The 19,877-nt window shown below is 35.7% G+C and overlaps 1 protein-coding gene across 1 annotated transcript in view; it reads right to left on the minus strand.

Annotated features, from left to right (window-relative positions):
- The window catches only part of RPS6KA6 (ribosomal protein S6 kinase A6), a 108,353-nt gene that overhangs the window by 36,690 nt on the left and 51,786 nt on the right, over positions 1-19,877 (minus strand). The window contains exons 4-12 of the mRNA XM_069067370.1: positions 16,462-16,543; positions 14,813-14,893; positions 13,595-13,674; positions 10,858-10,964; positions 10,514-10,551; positions 7,899-8,041; positions 5,548-5,618; positions 5,191-5,279; positions 1,182-1,246 (exon numbers count right to left, since the gene is read on the minus strand). Coding sequence (XP_068923471.1) covers positions 1,182-1,246; positions 5,191-5,279; positions 5,548-5,618; positions 7,899-8,041; positions 10,514-10,551; positions 10,858-10,964; positions 13,595-13,674; positions 14,813-14,893; positions 16,462-16,543 — 756 coding nt within the window. The remainder of the gene's footprint in view (positions 1-1,181; positions 1,247-5,190; positions 5,280-5,547; positions 5,619-7,898; positions 8,042-10,513; positions 10,552-10,857; positions 10,965-13,594; positions 13,675-14,812; positions 14,894-16,461; positions 16,544-19,877) is intronic.

Consider the following 19,877-nt stretch of genomic DNA (forward strand, 5'->3'; position numbering starts at 1 on the left):
TGTTTTTAGGAGAGGCACATCACTTGGTGGCCAATGCTCTGATAATAAGCCTTTCCAAACTTAGCTATGATGGTTCTCGGACAACAGACACAAAGTCCATTGCCAGGTCTATAAATTGAAGCTTGTCAAACTTGGTAGAACCTGCCCACAGCTTGTGCTCCACTGGCAGAGCCTTCAAGAACCCAGGGTCACCCTCCATGCCACGATGAAGCATTGAAGTAGCACTTTAGTGGAGGACTACATACACAAAAAGTGAAAATAAGAGTTGAGAGACAGAAACAATGAAATCAGATTTTCTGACTGAAGATTGCACGTTTGGGGGCCTTAACTTCTTTAAAGCTTTTCTAAATATAATTATTTTATTAAAAACACAAATTACTTTTTTTGTGGAGGGCAATTGGAGTTAAGTGACTTGCCCAAGGTCACAGGGCTAGTTTTTGTGTTAAGTGTCTGAGACCGTATTTGGACTCAGGTCTTCCTGACTCCAGGGCCGGTGCTCTATTCACGGCACCACCTAGCCACCCCTGTCAAATTACTTTTTTATCTTCATCCCTCTTCTATTCATCCTAAGAAGTAACAAATGTTAGGCTGGATTTAAATAGCATCCTACAATTCCAATACAGTACTTTTCTTTACAAAGTAATTTCACCTCACTCTTTCCCCCAGTGACCATTTACAGTAACAGGGTCAAAATCACTAAGAGATTTAGAGTAGGGTGGAAATTCCCAAACTGGAAGGGATTAGCTTAATATGACTTTGTTCTACAAATAAAAGAGAACTGAGGCACAGAGAGTTTAAACAACTTACTCAAAGTCACAATAGTTAAAAGCAGGGCTGGGATTGGAGCTCAGTTCTCTGATTTTAAACCTAATTTCAGTCCTTTCCACCATACCACACTAGATGTTATTATGGATGGAAAATAAAATTTAGCAGAAAAGTTTTGCTCAAAGTCTATTAACGATGGATCTACTGCCTTACTAAGCTGGATAAAGCTGAAATGGTAAATATTCAAGTCAACAGTCATTTTATAAAGTACCTGTAAGTTAAAATGTCACACTGGAATTTAAACAGAGTTTAAATTTATTACTTGGCAATGCCCACATACAATTATTTTCTTCTAACCTCTAACAAGAGCTAAAAAAAGTTACTTATTAATTCAAACTACACTGCACTGTACTTACATTCCAGTCAACAGTGGAAAAGAAAAGATGTCTTTTGATTTCTTCAACTCCATCTGAACCAGCTCCTTTAAAAATGGAAATATTTTTATTGTTCTTATTACTCGATTTCAAGGATCTATTCTGTAGATAAATCTTAACTTTCTCATTTGTAGGCAGCTATAGTGTACATACCTTTACCTGGCAGTCTATTATTTAAAATTTTACATATCTCTGGTACAATGTTAATGTCTATTCACAATCATTTTCCAGTAGCACTGCTAAAGATCCTAAAGTACCTTCTAAATCAGTAGAAGGATTAAATGATCTTTAGTGTAGATTTGGCATTAAATACACATTTTATTTGTTCCAAATGAATACTCACAGTCAATGTTCAGGGTAAGGAAAATTTTAAAATCATCTTCAAATTAAATATAATTTCACACATATCACATTAGAATGTAAACTCCTTGCAAGTAAAGATCATTTCATTCTTTTGGCTTGTATCACTAGTGCCTAGCACATAACAGGTACTTAACAAATACTTTTTGATCGAATAGATATGGGAATGATGACTAGACTGTGGAAATGGAAAGGTAGACCTTATTCAAAAGAAACAACTAACAGAAGGGAAAAGAGAACAGTATTGTAAGTTAAGAAGGTAGATACCTTCTTACACAAACTTAAGGGTAGAAATTAGTGCACAGTATTTGAGTGAAAGGAAGATAAAATAAGTGATGTTTTGTTCTGGGGGTGAATACTACAGAATGACTGGCCAGATGGAGAGTATGGATAATGTTTTGTTAATATGAGTACTGGAAGAGAGGTAATATACAGTATAGACAGCTCTTGGAAAGCCAATTCTACTAGAAATAGAACAGAGATTTTTTTTTCACTTGTTTTGTTGTACTGACAATTTTACCATGCAAAAGGATTCAGTCAATGGCTATTCTGGATTAAACTCTAAACCAATAAGGAAAAACTAGTTGGAAAGGTAGAAGTGGTAGGAATTTTAAGAGACAATCATCATGCCATTTTGAAGTTCATAATGACAGAAAGAAGGGTATTATACCCGGGGCTTCAGGAAATCAGTTACATAAAAATTCAGAGAAGAGATGACTTCTATCCAAATGAGCTAGAAAAGAGAAACAGTTAGATAGGAAGTATCTGTGAGTACTTTAAAAGAAAAGAGTCATCAGCACTCAGCATGAACTAAGAATACTAGTCAATACTAAGCATAGCTAAGAATATATATCATACGAGTTCATATTCCCTTTCTGAAAGACCAAGTTCTTGAAACTGATCAGGGAAATGACAAATACTAGTATATGATGGTTTCAGCAAGACATATGAAAAATCTCAGTCTTCAAAGACAAGATAGAGAAACACGTCCGCCACTATCATTTGATTTTCTATAAGCTTGAATAGGAGCACCCAAAAAAAGGCTGCTTAATGGATTGATCTGAATCGAAAAGGGCTCTAAATGGACTGCTACAAGGGTCTATACTTAGACTTAAATTTCAATTACCTCTGAACTGTCCAATGTAATAGACTCTTTTCAATGGCTTCTTTTCTTCCAGACCTCTCTGAAGCACCTAATATTTTTTTACTATCCTCTCCTCCATGATACTCTCTTCTTTCTGGGTTTTTGAGATTGTTCTTTTTCATTTCTCACCCTATTCATCATCTCACTCTTTGGTCTCCTTTGTTAATTTATAATCCATGCTATACCCACCGACTGTGAATGTTCTATAAGACTGTCCTGAGAACTCTTCTGTTTTCTCTTGACACTCTTTCTCTTAGTGTTTACATAAGCTCCCAAGGAATCAATTACCATCTCTATGCTGATGATTCCCAAATCTACATATCCAACCTAGGCTCTTTCCTGAGCTACAGTCCCATATCACCAAGTGCCAAGTAGACCTACCATAATCCTATAATTTAACCATACTGGCTAAAATTATTATAGTCAGTGTCAATTTCATTTCTGTTTCTCATTTCCTATTTTTGATTTTCAAGTGCTTGTCCAGGGCTCATCTGTTTCAGTTGTGCATTATATCCTTTAATCATTATTATTCTTTGTAATTTTTTAACTGATTCTGATCTTACTTCTGACAAGTCAATGGTCCGAATGACACACAACCCTGGTTCAGGATGCCTAATCAATAACAAGTATTTTTCCTTTTTGTAAAAAGAAAATCAATTCAATCTCTTATGGTGTTATTTGGTTCTCATCCTATCTAGCACCTACCAATTTTTCTCTTGAAGAATATAATCTACAAGTCTTTGTCCTCCCACTTCCTTCTTCCTGAGTCATACTTCCCTTTTTATTTTCCCCCTTCTCACCTTTTTTCCCACCTTAGTATGGAAGTCATTAAGTATAAGAGTGCATGCTGATTTATTTTGGAGTGTTTTTTCAAGTCATTCACTGAATTTTTCTTCCATTTCATCCTTAGCAACCATCTTGGTACATAGGCTGCAATTATTTTCATGTTGGTATTTTTGTAGATACTTTTCATTAGTATTATAATGCAGGGTGACCATATATCCTATGAAATGTTCAGGTTTCCTTTGGCATACAACAGAATTTTGTTATCGCTATTCAATTTAACCAAATTTTTTGGCTTGTTGAGGTTGTTTCAGATTCAGGCACTTAAAGGGTCAGTAGTCCCCCTAGGATTTATGTCATTTGCAAATTTTATAAGGGTGCGATTGATCAATTCCATAATCTTAGCCACTGATAAAAATGTTAACCAGCAACAAGGCCAAGGAAAGATCCCTAGGACATTCCACTGGAAACTTTTTTTTCCCAACTAGATAGCCATCCATTAATGACTACTCTTTGATTTCTGTCATTCAACTAATTTAAAATTCACATACCTACACTACTAAGTACCTCATATCTCTTAGTGGCTAGCACTGTGCTAGGCACTAGATACACAAACACAAAGAGTACTAAAGAGACCTGGTCAGATGCTTTTCTAAAATCTGGAATCTTTTCTAAAAAAGATCAATGGTATCTACAGTATTTTTCAGATCTACCAGTCTAAGGACCTTGTCAAAAAAGTAAATGAAGCAAGTTTAGCCTTACCTACTCTTAATGAAGCCAAGTTTATTGGACTAAAGTTTTCAGACTTTTTCCTTTTTTGAAAACAGGGACCAACATTTGTCCTTCTCCAGTTCTATAGTCTCTCTCCCAGTATCCCTGGCAATGGTTCAGAAATCAGAGGGAGACATGTGAATGAGGACTGAGAATTTTAGTTAGAGACAAGTTCAATAAGCTATTTGTAAACTAATGACATCTGAGCCCCAGAGATCAAGAGAAATAATTTTAATCTTGTATGTGTTAGTAGGAATACATTTATAGTACTGTGTTTGGTTTAGGGCATCCCACTTAAAGAAGAATTACAATGTGTACAGAGGAAGATAACCAGTTTGGAAACTATGTCATATGAGGAATAACTGAAAGAACTAGAGACATTAGGCATGGAGAAGGAAAAGGAGTACAAGACTTCTGTCATCAAATGTCCAGATAATTGTCACATGAAAGAGAGTGTTACTATGATCCAATGGGTAGAAATTACTGGGTGAAGGAAAAGTTCTGTCGACTGAACAGCTGTCCAACAGAGATTTCTAACAATAGCATTTGCTGGCAGTGAGAGTGCTTAAGGAATGGCTAGATCACAATTTGTCAAGGACATTACAGAGAAGATTCTTCTATTGGGAAAGAAACAAACTTCTAGGTGATTTATAAGGGCCTTTCCCTAGGAACCTATGACTTCTTTAAAAAACTAATGATTGATGCATCATATATATGGTAATCTCTTACTAGCCAAGACATTTGATTAAGCCATAATATCTATCCTTCAATATCTCAGAAACTTCTACAATTATTTTCTCAATAGTAAAATCTATAACTCAAAGTGCTAATGAATACCATTAAATTCAAATAAATCATAAAACTGAAAAATATCATTCACCTAGAAAAATATGCAGTATACTTTTCTACAAAAACCATGAAACATAATAATACCTAATCTATTTGAAGGATTTCTTTTGAATAACATCCTTAGAAGACTTTGTGCTTCAGGGCTAAGAAACTGAGGCATTCCAAGTTTTGCTCTGAAAAATAAAATTTTAGGAAATTTAACTTAACAACAATCTGCACTTTAAAATTGAACATACAACAGACTTTTACTAAGCACTTTTCACACTAGCATGTAGAATGTTCCTTTTATAGTATCAGCCAGAAAACAGTTTATACTTTAAAATATTATTTTACTTCCATCTTAACTATTATAAATTTCTAAAAGCAAGGGCTTGGAGTTGTTTGGTGTGGTGGGTGGGTAGGGAATGGTGTACAAAAGAGAAATTTAAGAGTTACACTTACTTCAGTATCATATTCATGGTCTCATTTCTGTCTTTACCTTGAAAAGGCAGAGTACCAGTGAGCATTTCAAACTAAAACAAAAAATACCAGAAGTCCATTAAGTATGATTTAGGATGTATAACGGTTTTTTTCAAAGTATGATCATAGGCCAAACTAGGATCAGAAAGCAAACATGCCTGACTTTCTTGAAACCATTTAAGGACTAGCGTTTCCAGCTTCTTACTCAACTGTGGCAAGTTAAACAAACTAAATATTCCAATCCTACCTTTGGAAGGTCCAAAGGAACCTGTAAATCCGCAGAGACACGCTATTTTTCTTCTAAAATAAAACTGAATTACTTCAAAGAACTTAATAATTAAACAAAAATGATTACCTAAATACAAATTTACAGACATTCAATATAGATTTAAGAGCCCTTGTGCCCTCCCCATCCAAAGATACCAAATATGGGGATATTTTATTCCTGTTTAGTAAGAAAAAAAGGTTAAAAAAATTACATTGAGCAAAATTTAGAACCAGCAGAATGAAATATTAAGATAAAAGATGTTAAGTTAATTACATTTCATGGTATAAAGGAAATAAGTTTTCTAAAATGATATTTAGAAAGAATGAGGATAAGCAGACACAAAATGGAATATACCCAACATTATGTAGCACTACAATTTATTAAAGAGGTTTTTCTTTTTTAATACATATGCAAATATTTTAAAATTTCAATTAGCCTTATTTAGCTGTCAACATACCGGTAAGTTATTTTTTAAATGGCTTTGGCCTCAATCCTATGTTTTTTTTTTCTCTTTAGATCTGGTGAACTCCTTTATTCTCATGGTTTCTAGTCTTCTATAAAGAGAATTCCTAATTCTGAAACTCAAACCTAGACTCTCCTCTCACTTATGCTCCTGCTTTGTATTACTCAGAACAGCACTTTTTGGGTTACTATTGCCATAAATTCATTCTCAGATTATTCTAATAGCCTCCTAGATGGTTCCTCTGCCTCTAGTTTTCTCACCAATTGATCCATTTTACATAATGCTCTAAGATTAACCTTTCTAAAAACAAAGATTTTATTATATATATATCACCTGCATAAAAACCTTTAATAGCGCCTCCTACCTAAAACATGCAGGTCAAATTATTCTGGCTTGGTTTTCAAAGCCCTCTAGAACTCAATCCTACCTTACCAACCCAACCTCATTTCCCGTAGGCCCCAGCACACACCTTCTGGGAGCCAGTCCACTCTTCCTCCCTGCTCCTCACCCCCAAGTAGTACTCATTCCCACACTTATCTTTCCTAATGCTATTCTTCCTCATAGTAATATCTGCTACCTTTCCAAAAATTCTACCCAGATTTCAAAAGGGTTCGCTCAAGGCTCACCTCCCCTCAAAGCCTTCTTCTACTACACTAAGCCATCCTAATCGTAGCCTTCTATGAATTTAGGGTGAGCACTAAACAGTTCTGCATTTCATTGTTCTCAGTGTTTCATATAGGTGTTTATATGCATGTATGTATACGAATATGTGTATGTATGTCTTGCCTTTACTGTGGGTAAAGGGAGGCTTGTAACAATGTCATACATGTCTATCACTACTAGGTATACTAGGTGCTTAAAATTTATATCTAACAGCATAGAAATTATGATGTGTTGTTAAATGAATAATTAGAAGTCTAATAGCAAAACATCTCTAATGTATTTTCAGTAAAAAAAACTTTATTGTCACAGAATTTTATACAGAATTCTATACCTAATCAATCAGTATGTATTTGTTATACTACTTATGACTATCACTATGCTAGATGCTATGGGGGATACTAAGTGAAAGGAAGGCAGCCTCTGTCCTAAAGGAAATTATAAACATATAATGGGAAATAAGACATTGACAGGTTACAGAAATCTTCGTGCACACGTGTGTGTGTGCGCACACGCATGTGTGTACTAAATATATGTATGCTAAAGTCTGTGGAGCAATTAGAAGTACAAAGATACAATCGTTAAACACTTTAGTTTCCAGTAATCTACAATCTGACAGATTCTTTCTAGACTAGAATCTTAAAGTCTATATAACAGTGCCACTATTTACAACTGTATCTACCAAGATAAAGACAAGATTAGAAGAGAAAGGAACCTGATTTTCTTTGTGGCAAAACTTAACAAAAAAGCAAAGCTTTTTGATAACTAAATTGTCAAAACTTTCCTCCATCCCCACTCTCCACCAGGTAAAATGAAGCATTTAAATAGGAAATGTCAAAAAAAAAACCAGGTTTTCATTTTCAACGACCTTAACTCAGAAATTTAATGCCACAAAACAGGTGCTAAAGAAGTGCTTGTTGGAGGACTGAACAGAGAGCTTACCATTAACACGCCAAATGACCACCAATCAGCGCTCTGGGTATGGCCTCGCCTGTTCACTACTTCAGGAGCCATGTATTCTACTGTACCACAAAATGAGTAAGCCTTCTTTTCTTGGTCTACAGATTCTTTGCTGAGTCCAAAATCTAAAATAATAGTGTTATAAAAAATACATTTGAAGACCTCCAGCATATAGGCATCTCCTGTATACATACAACGCATGTTGTATCTATGGTCATACACAGAATTTCTCTTAAAAGCAAGGTACTGTGAGGGTTTTACAGGAAAATGAGAACATCACAAACTACATATTTGGAAGCCATAAGGAAGCCCTTATTGATTTTGCTACCTCAGACCAAAATGGAGGGAGTCATTTCAATGTTTTCTTTGCAGATGGGGGAAGAGGGTAGCATTTAGAGGGAGAAAGGGAACAAGTGAAATTTCCTTTAGCATGCTTGACTCTAGAGAAGGATTCAACATCTTAGAATATTTCATTAGGATTTACTGACTCTTCACTTTCATTAAATAATTATTATATTCTCAATATCATTTTGTGTACTCATCTTTTCAGTGAACTACTTTTGTTTTGTTGTTCTAAGAAGCTTTACTTATCATATACCGTCTATTTACAAAATATAAACATACTTGGATTTAATTCTCCTATTATCTCCATCTAGTCTAAAAATAAACCTCCAAAGTCAAAGAACATTGGCTATTATTTTCTTCTTGGGGGGAGGGGAAAAGGAGGTGTGGAAGTAAAGGGAAGAGAATGCTTTGACTTCCTCTATTAATCTTCGGAAAGTTTGTCCACTGAGGCTCACTCATCATGCCTGGGAAGGTCTACTGTCTAATCCTGAAAAAACTAATGTTTTTGACATTATATTTTTAAAGAAACAAATTGCAAAAAACCCCACAAAAACAACAATGACAGTATCAAGAGAAACTACCAGAGCAAATTAATTATTAAATGTACATGTTTTCTAAATTTCTCATGGTAGAGGAAAATATTTTCTATGATAAAAGTTCTATAAACAAACCCTAATTTTTCCCTGTATTATTTCTTTAAAACTGTAGCTGACTATGGCATTTTCACTAGTTCCTTCTAAAATGCTTTTCTTCTCATACACATGTCCAGAATAGAATTAATTTTATGCTTTTTAGTGAAAACCATAATTTAGCACTAATTAATCTGCCAAGAACCTTAGGAAAAAGGTTTAATTTTCTTATGTGTGTATATATTTTTTTACTAAATCCTTAAAGAAAGTCTGCAACTCCAGGAAACACAGGTGAAAAAGGAGAGTACTCTAGGCACCAGGAACATATAGAGAGAAAGGAGATGGAGCATCAAGTATGAGGACCATTAAGGTTGGTTTTATTGTAGCTCACATGGGAGAGTATAGATAGTAAGGCTGGAAAGGTAGGAGGTGGCAAATCATGAGGAACTTTTAAAAGCCAAACAGAGGAGTTTCCATTTGATCCTGGAGGTAACAGAGTTTACTGAATATGTCTGAGGGGTGGTAGTGGTCAGGTCTCCACTTTAATAAAATCCCTTTGGCAATTGGTGGATGGGTTGGGAAAAGGTAAAAACCTCATTCAGCACCATTTACTTGCTCAAATAACCTTAATGTAGTATTGAGAAACTTAATGAAACTTGTCCCCAATCACCCCCTCCAACCCAAAAGGAAAAACATTAACTTTGCACACTGAGTAAAAGTTACTTTAAAATATAAATTGTATCCTATACCTGCAACACTACACAGCCCTCACCTCATACGGTTTCATTTTTATCCTCCCCCACATCATCACATTCCCTATATGCTCTCTCTAGAGATACAGACAAAAGAGAGACTAAGGTTATGAATCAAAAGGTCTCACTAAAGTGACTCTGAATCTCAGTATTGATGGTATAAGCTCAAAGCTGCTATCTCAGAGTAGTGTATTATAATACTGATGATTCTGTGGAAATTTACCTTTAAACTTCATAGCTCTCAAAAATTTCTGCCAAGACCATCAAGACTTAATCTTTTTTAAAAATAATTTTGATAAGTAAAATAATATATATGTATATCTATCTAGCTCTATCTATCATCTATCTATCTGTCTTATCTTCCTTAAAATATGACTTAGGACCCAACTGATTTTAAAACACTAGCAAGGGATGGCTAGGTGGTACAGTGAATAGAGCACTGGCCCTGGAGTCAGAAGGACCTGAGTTCAAATCTGGCCTCAGACACTTAACACAAAAACTAGACATGTGACCTTGGGTAAGTCACTTAACCCCAATTGCCCTACCTTCCCCTCTCCAAAAAGCAAAAAACAAACAAACAAAAAAAGAAACCACTAGCAACCCTTACTAGGTGAAGAATTATACAGATATGCCTCAATGGGACAGTATCTGCCCTGTACATTTCATCCCTCCCTCTAACTCTACTGATACCCACTACAATTAGGACAAATACAGAGTTGGCTCAACTAACACTTAAATGAGTTAATTTAATAGGTAACACATAAATCAAAATCAAGAAATAGGGAACAGGAAATAAACCTAGATAAATCAGTTATTGAAATAAGTGAAATATATAGTATAGAAAGATTAACTGCATTGAGAATTTACGTACCTGTTAATTTGATATGTCCTGCTTCATCAAGCAAAATGCTGAAAATTAAAATTCACATTCACCAATGTATATAACAGTAAAATATTTATGCATAAAACATTTATTAAAATTATCAAACTTGAGAAAAGCCAATCTCCAATAGTTAAGTTGATAAATTGGCAATTTATGAAAGTGATTAGCACAACTAGAATCAATGGATTACTGCATTACTTAAAAAATAAAATTTCTACTTTATATTTTTTACAAATTTTTTTTGTACAATTAAGTAAAATATATGAGAGAATGCACGGAATTTAAACTTTTAGAGAACAGTGACTATTCCAAGGGCCCACAGGTTACTTTACTTTTCTGGCTTCAGGTCCCGGTACACAATCCCCAGGCTGTGTAGATGATCCAAAGCAAGGGCAAGTTCTGCGAGGTAGAATTTCACATCTTCCTCTGTAAACATAACCTAATAAGAACTGGAGAGATTTACCTTCTGATCTCTGTTTTGATGGCTGAAATCACATTTTAAAAGCTTATTCTTCAAAATCAAACAGCTGCAACATTAGGGAAGGAGTTATCTCAGAGAGAAATTTTCTGGAAAACTAAAATCCACTCCTTTACACACTAAATCTTGTTTCTATGAACTTGTTTTACGAAGGTGTTTAAAACATGGCTCTGTGATTTCTGAACTGAAGCTTCTCTTGCTGTCTTAGCTGTTATCAAGAAGCTGAATTACTATAGTATGAAATAATTATGAAGTGCCCTCAGGAGTTGTTAAGACTTTAACAGGGCCTTTGCTGCTGCATTATCTTTATCTTCTAATTTTAATAATCTGCAGATAAAACCACTGTTTTTTACTGGGCTTGTAGAATCTTCTACCAATGTAGATCAACAACAGCTCTACAACTTACAAAGTTGCCTGTGGACGCTCAAGTGAAGTGACTTGCCCAGGGTCACTTGAACCACATTGCCTCTCTGTGAAAACCTAAGTACATTATTGTCACTTCTTGATTATTCAGGTAATGCTGCTTGAATTATTAAGAGTATTTAAGTTACTTATTTCATTTCAGTGGCAATCTCAAGAATCTGAAAGTTTGTTAAAGATCAGCATATCATGAGCTTTCAGAGTTCTTGTCATCTACCATGTCCTTGCACACCAAGAGGCCTCCTTGGCACTGCCAAATAGAAAACACGATTTGGCGTTTAAAGAGGTTTCCTATTTACATATGCTTATTACCTTACTTAGAGAATAATTTCTTAAAAACTAGTCACAAAGGTGCCATGACCACAGCTCTGCTACTGTACTTTCAGATCTGTCCTACTACTCTCTATTCACCAACATCACTTTCTTGGCTAATAAGAGAACAAGTCTGTTGGCTTGTTTTTGTTATTTCTTTCTTTGCCCTTTTTTGGGGGAGGGGGGACGAGGGTGCTAGTGGAGGCTTCGTTTAAAAAATAATAGACCCAGAAATACATATTATAACATTACATAACAATATCATCTATAAGACAACACAGTAACCAAGAATATTATGAAACTTACCTTTTCTACAAGACATAAACAAGTATCCATCTTTACTGCCTTTAAAAAAATTACACTTTTTATACAAATAAGTATGGCATTGCTGTAAAAGACCCTAACCACAAACAGATTCTGTTTATACTATAGAGCTAAGATTTCTATAATTTAGAAACCAAACAAACCCAGAGGCTACAGATGCCATTTTCTTCCTTCCAGAGAGATGAATGACCTGGTTACGGATTTTTATGAGAACACTATTAAAAGTGCTGGCTATTAATTATCTAATATTTTGAGGTGAACATTATTCAAATTGTACTGACTTTAGTTAGATCCCATATGAAGCAGAGATTTAGTTTGTACTTTGGAGAATCTATACCTAGAGAATTTAGAGCTGGGCTTCTTTCTTTTTTTGTGTGTGTTGCTGATCTACCCTGGGCAGTCAGGCTGGTGAAGGGTAGGGATCTTTTCTCAGAGTCATGTTTAAATGCATATAAGTACATACAGAGAGGCTCACAAAGAAAACCATTATATAGGATGTTCCCAAAGCCTTACTGTAGTTTCAGGTTTTAGCTTAAAACTGCACTTAGATTTTTGGAACACTCTAATGAAATATACTTATCAAAATATTTTTAAAATCAATATATAGACCCCAAGTTAAGAATCTCTGCTTTAGAAGAAAACTTGAGATGGACTACCAGAAAGAATGTCTTAAAGAGCACATTTTACCAAAGTCTTTTTGGTAGGTAAGTAAATAAGTGCCAAATACTACTAATAATTATTATTTATTTTAATTGCTAGTATTTATCTAGTGTAATATGATTTATAAATATGGGATCCTTGACAGAATCTGCTATACAATGGATTCTACTCAATATGCTAAGAGCCCACTGAATTTTCCAGAGTGGCCCACTTATACCTGAGGTAGGAAGGCATAAAGCTGAGACCCTGGCCACCTAAAGAATGGCCTTAATCCTTGCTCTCTATTTGCTTCCTCGTCTCAGAAGCTCCTAAATTCAAAGAAACAGCAATAGTTCATCCATTTGGTCCATTTCACCTAGAAATGTGGAAGTAGGATTTGAGACTACCCATAGTTGTTCAGAAATGCTAATCTCAAGGGTACTTGAGTAACATGTCCATAGTCCTAACCTCATCTCAGCCTACTCTGTCCAGATATTTATGATGCCTGACAGCCTAGAACTTAAATACATCTCACATCTCATAAATCATCAAAATGTTCTCTAAGAAAGTCAGATGCAAGGCACCATTAACAGACATGTGCTGTAAGTAAAATACACTGAGGCTTGCAAAATCATTTAGACTAAAATTTCCTTTAAGAATGTTGTTAGGGGGCAGCCAGGTGGCACAGTGAGTAAGAGCGCCGGCCCGGAGTCAGGAGACCCCAGATTGGTTCTAGCCTCAGATACTTAACACCCACACAAAAAACCTGGCTGTGTAACCTTGAGCAAATTACTTAACCCCAATTGTTTAAAAAAATGTTGTTAGAAGGAGAACTAGATGTCTTTCCATTTTAGATTTAAAGGACCTAGAGTATGAAGTTTTAAGTAGATGCTTACCTCTTTGGATAATCTTGTAAATACATCTCCTCCCCTGAGAAAATCCAATATTAAATACAGCTTCCCTTCAGTCTGAAAGGCTAATTAAAAATTAGAAACTTAGTAAAGAGGAAAATCTTAAAAGATTAAATATCTTAATACTGTTTGCAAATTTGTTTATAAGTGAAAGTACTAGAGTGTAGGAGTTCAATGACATGATCCATGTTAAAGGAATACCATTGGCTAACATTTCAAATTTGGAGTCAGGTCCAATGTTGACAAGAACTACCTTCCTTTTCCCAGAAAGTCAGGCCCTCATCCATAGGACTCCTTCGATAACTGCCGATTATCACTTTCTTTCTTTATAGAGGCGCATGCTTTACTGCCCAACATCAGTCCTGGGACTAAGCAGCAGGGAGCTTGGGAACACTAACTCCCCTTGTACATACATTTCCACCACAGAATCACACAGTGAGAGATCAGAAACTTAATGACTCTTCTTAAGTCTGACTTCATATCATTTGGCTAAATTTGTAAATGAATGTTAAGATAAATATATAATTTCTCAAAGGAACACTCAGAATAAAATCAGGTTGGGGATGAAGTGGAGATGGAAGGGTTATGTCAAGATATTAACATTACTCACATCTGTTTCATTATAAATCCAACTTAACAACTTATTAAGTACTGCTTATCTACATCACTGGGCTCTCAGTGACTTTATGTACTAATGCCATATGAAATTGGAACAACCTTTTTAAGTACCATGGCAGCTGAAGCAAGAATAAATATTTTTAGGCTGCTTTGAGACTAATGGAGAAATCTTGCCAGGCTTTCCTTTCCTATTTTGCTCTCATTACACATTCCCTTGTATTACATTTAGTTGTGTACATGGTGACTAGAATGTAGAATGTAAGCTCCTTGAGGGCAGGAACAGTCATTTTTCAGCTCTGTATTTCGAGCACCCAGTATGATGCCTTGAACGTACTCAGCATTTAACCATATTTGTTCTCTATTTATTTTAGAATTCCTGTCTACTAAAGCAATAATTCATTTCACAAAATGGCAATGCTATAAACATAATATTTTCCTTTATTCTCAAGAAAAGGGTGACACACTATCTAATCACAGTTGGCAATTAGAATATTTTGATGAGTTAGAATTATATTCAACCTTCCCTAATTAGAGGAGATGGGAACAGTACAGATCACAAAAGGGTGAAAAATAAGTAATGCCTACCATAGTGCAATTTGACAATAAATGGATGATTTACTTCTACTAAAATATCCCTCTCCATCTTTGTACGAACTCTATCTCGAACTGAAAAGAAAAGACAGTAATAGTATTACTTGATATAAGTTTAAAAAAACACATCAAATACTAATAAATTTTAAAAGTAAATAATTTCTTTTACTAAAACATTCAGTGTATATTTGTATAGAGAAGCAGTGTGGCCTCATATAGAGAGAGCTGGCCTCAGACAGGATGAGGATTCAATTCCTGTCTCCTACACATGGTGACTGTGTGATCTTGGGCAAGTCAATGAACTATGAAGTGCCTTTGCAACTCCCTAGGTTTATGAGATGCAGTAAAGGTGCTGACCTACCAATACTGGTAGAGGGAGTCCTCTCACAAAGGAGTTCCCTGTACAGATGAAGCCACAGGATCAGATCCCATCCCTATAAATTTTTCACATCTACATACAGCTGAAATCTATACTTACCAATGTATAGTTCAATTAAAGTTGAAAGAATTAATAGTGAAGAAGTCTACAAATAAAATCCTTATCTTATGCAAATAGTGAAATGTTTCCCAATTTTTACTGTCTATATGGCAATGGCATTGTTAGCCCTCAAAAAGCTATAAAATTTGGCGAAATGTGACAAATCACATTGTAAAACATAACAGATTAGCTTTAATCCACCTCACAGAATGAGCTAAGGCAGTACAAACAAGTGATAAATTAACAAGTATTCAGCAATATGAACATAAGAATATTTAAATAAGTTGGTGAAAGAAAGAACAAGTAGTGGTTAAATTTATCCACTTGAGAACCTGGAAACAGACACATGAATCTATGTGACCGTGAACCAAAAGAAATGCATACAACTGCTTGCAAATGTTTTGTATTCATGACTTTTTAAAAATTTATCTAAGAAGATGGAAGAGTAAAAACAAGAACAATGAAAGAATTATTTTGGGGAAAAATAATTATGTGTTATTATATGCATGAGTCACATTTATACAGCATTTTAGAGTTTACAAAGCACTTTGCATTCACCATCTCATCTGATTCTCACAAAAAACCTAAGTTAGGCAGGATACATGTCATTATCCAGTTTTGGAAATGAGGAGACTGAGACCTGAACAAGTAAAGCAATCTGCCCAACATCCCACAGCATTTATTTACAAAAGTCCACACTTGAACTCCAGTCCTCTGACTACTCATCCAATGAACTCTCACACTGCACTGCTCCTCAAATGCCAAATAATAAAATGGTAAGGACGTTATTTTTTGTCAACTGAAAATTCCCAACAGGAGAAACACACACTAAAGGAATGCTTCAGATAAATATTAGCAAACATGCATTTTACATGACTTGCTGGAAAACCATGATATAGTTGCTAAAAGATACAACTATATATAACATAAGCACAAAAAACAAGTTTGTAAAGGATCTTTTTTAAGTCATACTTTGATAAATATTCTACCTTTTTTTTTTTTCTTTTTGGAGGGAGGAAGGCTGGGCAATTGGGGTTAAGTGACTTGCCCAAGGTCACATGGCTAGTAAGTGTTAAGTGTCTGAAACTGAATTTGAAGTAAAGTTCTCCTGACTCCAGAGCCAGTGGTCTATTCATGGCGCCACCTAGCCACCCCAATATTCTACCTTTTAAAGATGCTTTTTTCAATACTTTCATTGCATAAAGCTGCCCCGCATCCGGACCAATGATCTTCCTTACAAGAAAAACCTGGGGGAGGGGAGAGAGGAGAAAAAGAACATTTTATTAAAGTTAATATTACTGTAAACACACACATATTTACAAATTTCCAATTTTAAAGTTACCTGCTCTTCTCATAAGTTACATTAAGTTCTTCAGCTACATAAATATTTCATATTCTTCATTAATTCCTCAAGGACTTTAGTAAACCTTGGCTACATGCACAGCACTATAGTCAATTAGCCAGTAAGCCTTTATTAAGGGCCAATTATGTGCCAGGCACCGTCCCTTACTGTGTTACCAGCTGAAGATACAAATAAGACAGACTGGGTCCTGCTGTCAAGGAGTTCAGTCTAATGGCAAAGACGATTTGCAAATATCTATGTATAAACAAGCTCTAGACAGGACAAAGTGGCAATAATCAGCAGAGGGAAGGCACTCACATTAAGGTGGATCAGGAAAGCTGGGATAGCAGAAGGGAGGATTTGATCTGGGACTTGAAGGAAACCAGGGAAAGAGGGAGAGATGAAGAGAGGGGGCATTCCAGGCATCAGTGACAGCCTCTAAAAATGCCTGGAAAATGGATGGAATGTCTTGGGCAAAGATCAGCCAGGAGGCCAGTGTCACTGGATCACAGAATACCTGGAAGGAGGAAGGTATAAGAAGATTGGAAAGGCAGGAGGGGGCCAGGTTGTGAAAAGCTTGGGATGCCAAACAGAGGATTTGGTATTTGATCCGGGAGGTGACAGAAAGCTCTTGGCACTTATTCCATTAGTGAGAACTGGATGAGGGATGAAAGAGATAGAGAGGAGCTGAGGATGACACCTCTGAGCCTCAGGTTTACTCATCTATAAAAAGAGGAGGATGCCAATTCCTGAAGAGCCCACTACAAAGGGTTGTTAAGAGACTCAAATGCTCACATAAAGTATGTAAACCATAAAGCACTCCTTTATTTATTATTTTCTTATTATTACATGTGAGGTGTTACTACTAACAGAGCTCATTCATGGTCTAAAGTAATTATTTGTTATTTTTAAGGCCCGGAATTATTAATTCACGTCTTAAGATATGGGCTCATGTGAGCAAGATGGTTCACTGGAAAGAACAATGGCTTTGGAGTTCAAGTGCCTACCACATACTAGGTACTTGATAAATCTACAAATGCTACCTATATGACCTTGGACAAATCATTTAATTTCACCAGGCCTCAGTTTCCACAACTGTAAAATGAGGGAATTAGAATTAGATCTTTGTGATCCCTTCCAACTCTGTATCTATTAAACTATATATATTATTATCCTGTTCCCCAAGATCAGCTATAGATGAAAGAAGAAACTGTATGGTTTCAAACTCCCATCCATAAAGATAAATCCTACATATCATATAAGCTCTTGCATTTGTCCATTAGAAACCCACTTTAGGGGTGGCCAGATAGCTCAGTGAGTAAGAGCACCGGTTCCAGTGTTGAGAAGACCTGGAGATCGAATCCCGGGCTCAGACACTTAGCACCCACCCAGAAACACCTGGCCGTGTAACCTTGAGCAAGTTACTTAACCCCAACTGCTTAGGGGCGGCCAGGTGGCTCAGCGAGTAAGAGCACTGGCCCCAGTGTCGGGATGACCTGGAGATTGAATCCCGGCTCAGATACTTAGCACCACACCAAGAAATAACTGGCCGAGTAACCTTGAGCAAGTTACTTAACCCCGATTGTTTAAAAAAAAAAAAGAAACCCACTTTAGCAGCCAAGATTAGAAGGAAAGCAAAAAAATTAGGGGAAAATTTTACAAGTTTATCTGATAAAGGCCTCATTTCTCAAATATATAGAGAACTGAGTCGAATTTATAAGAATACAAATCATTCCCCAAATGATAAATCGCCAAAGGATACAGAAGAAATCAAAGCTATTCAGTCATGTTAAAATGCTTTAAATCACTACTGATTAAAGAAATGCAAATTAAAACAACTCTGAGGTACTACTCTGCATCTACCACATTGACTAATATGACAGAAAAGGAAAATAACAAATATTGAAGGGGATGCGGAAAATTGGGACATTAATGCATTGTTGATGCAGTTGTGAACTGATCTAACCATCTTGGAGAACAATGTAGAACTAGATTTTGATTTCTTCATTAAAAAAACTGTTCTATTAATGCATTGTTGGTGGTGGTGTGAACTGATCCAATCATTCTAGAGAGTGATTTGGAACTATGGCCAAAGAGCTATAAAACTGCATACCCTTTCATTTAGCACTACTACTACTAGGTCTATATCCCAAAGAGATAAAAAAAGAAAAAGGACCTATATGCACAAAAATATTTATAGCAGGGGAAGCCAGGTAGCACAGCGAGTAAGAGCACTGGCTCCAGTGTCAGGATGGCCTGGAATCAAATCCAGGCTTAGACACTTAGCACCCACCCAGAAACACCTGGCCGTGTAACCTTGAGTAAGTTACTTAACCCCAATTGCTTAGGGGCGGCCAGGTGGTTCAGTGAGTAAGAGCACTGGCCCCAGTGTTGGGATGACCTGGGGATCAAATCCCAGGCTCAGATACTTAGCAGCACACCCAGAAATAACTGGCCATGCAACCTTGAGCAAGTTACTTAACCCTGATTGCTTTAAAAACAAAAGGGCAATATGGAAATGTTTTACATGACTGTACATGTGGAATCTATATAAAATTGCTTGCCTTCTCAAGGAGAGAAGAGGGAAAAGGAGGAGAAAATTAGGAACTCAAAAATTTCAAAAATAATGTTAAAAATTTATATATATGCAATTAGAAAAAATATATTAAAATTTTTACTAAAAAAGGGAACATAGTTTAAGTAGAATTAAGGAGAGAGGATATAATTTAAAAAGAATTAGCATTTTGGGCAAATATAGGATATGATGTTTGAAAAATAACTAAGGCAAAAAGATTAAAGGGCATTTTAAACACTGGGTATAGGTGATTCCAACCCATACCAAGCGAATGAGTGCTATCAACAGTATTAAAGTCGTACTTAGTACAATTCACTAAAGGCAAATCTAACACTCAAGGGAAGAATCAAAGCCTCTATTACTTACCTCAGTTGCTTTGTTTTAAAGCAGATATAGAAAGGGTTAATACTTCAAGGTTTTCTTATATGCTCTAAAATTCTATTTGTAGCATTTTCACAATGGAGTATTCGAAGCAAAAGCTAAATCAAGATTCAGCAACCCAAAGTTTCTTGGAATTGCTCCTACACTGATCTGATTCATAGCTTTGGCCAGATTTCTGCTTAGGTTCAGCATATAACAAGTCACACCTACACAATGCCTACACAAATGATGAAATACTGATAACCAAGTATATTCTCATACTGACATATACACATGACATATA

Source organism: Petaurus breviceps, unplaced genomic scaffold, assembly GCF_028583685.1.
Source record: "Petaurus breviceps papuanus isolate PSGF00001 unplaced genomic scaffold, PetGlider_PUasm1.0 90747, whole genome shotgun sequence".
NCBI classification, from domain to species: Eukaryota; Metazoa; Chordata; class Mammalia; order Diprotodontia; family Petauridae; genus Petaurus; species Petaurus breviceps.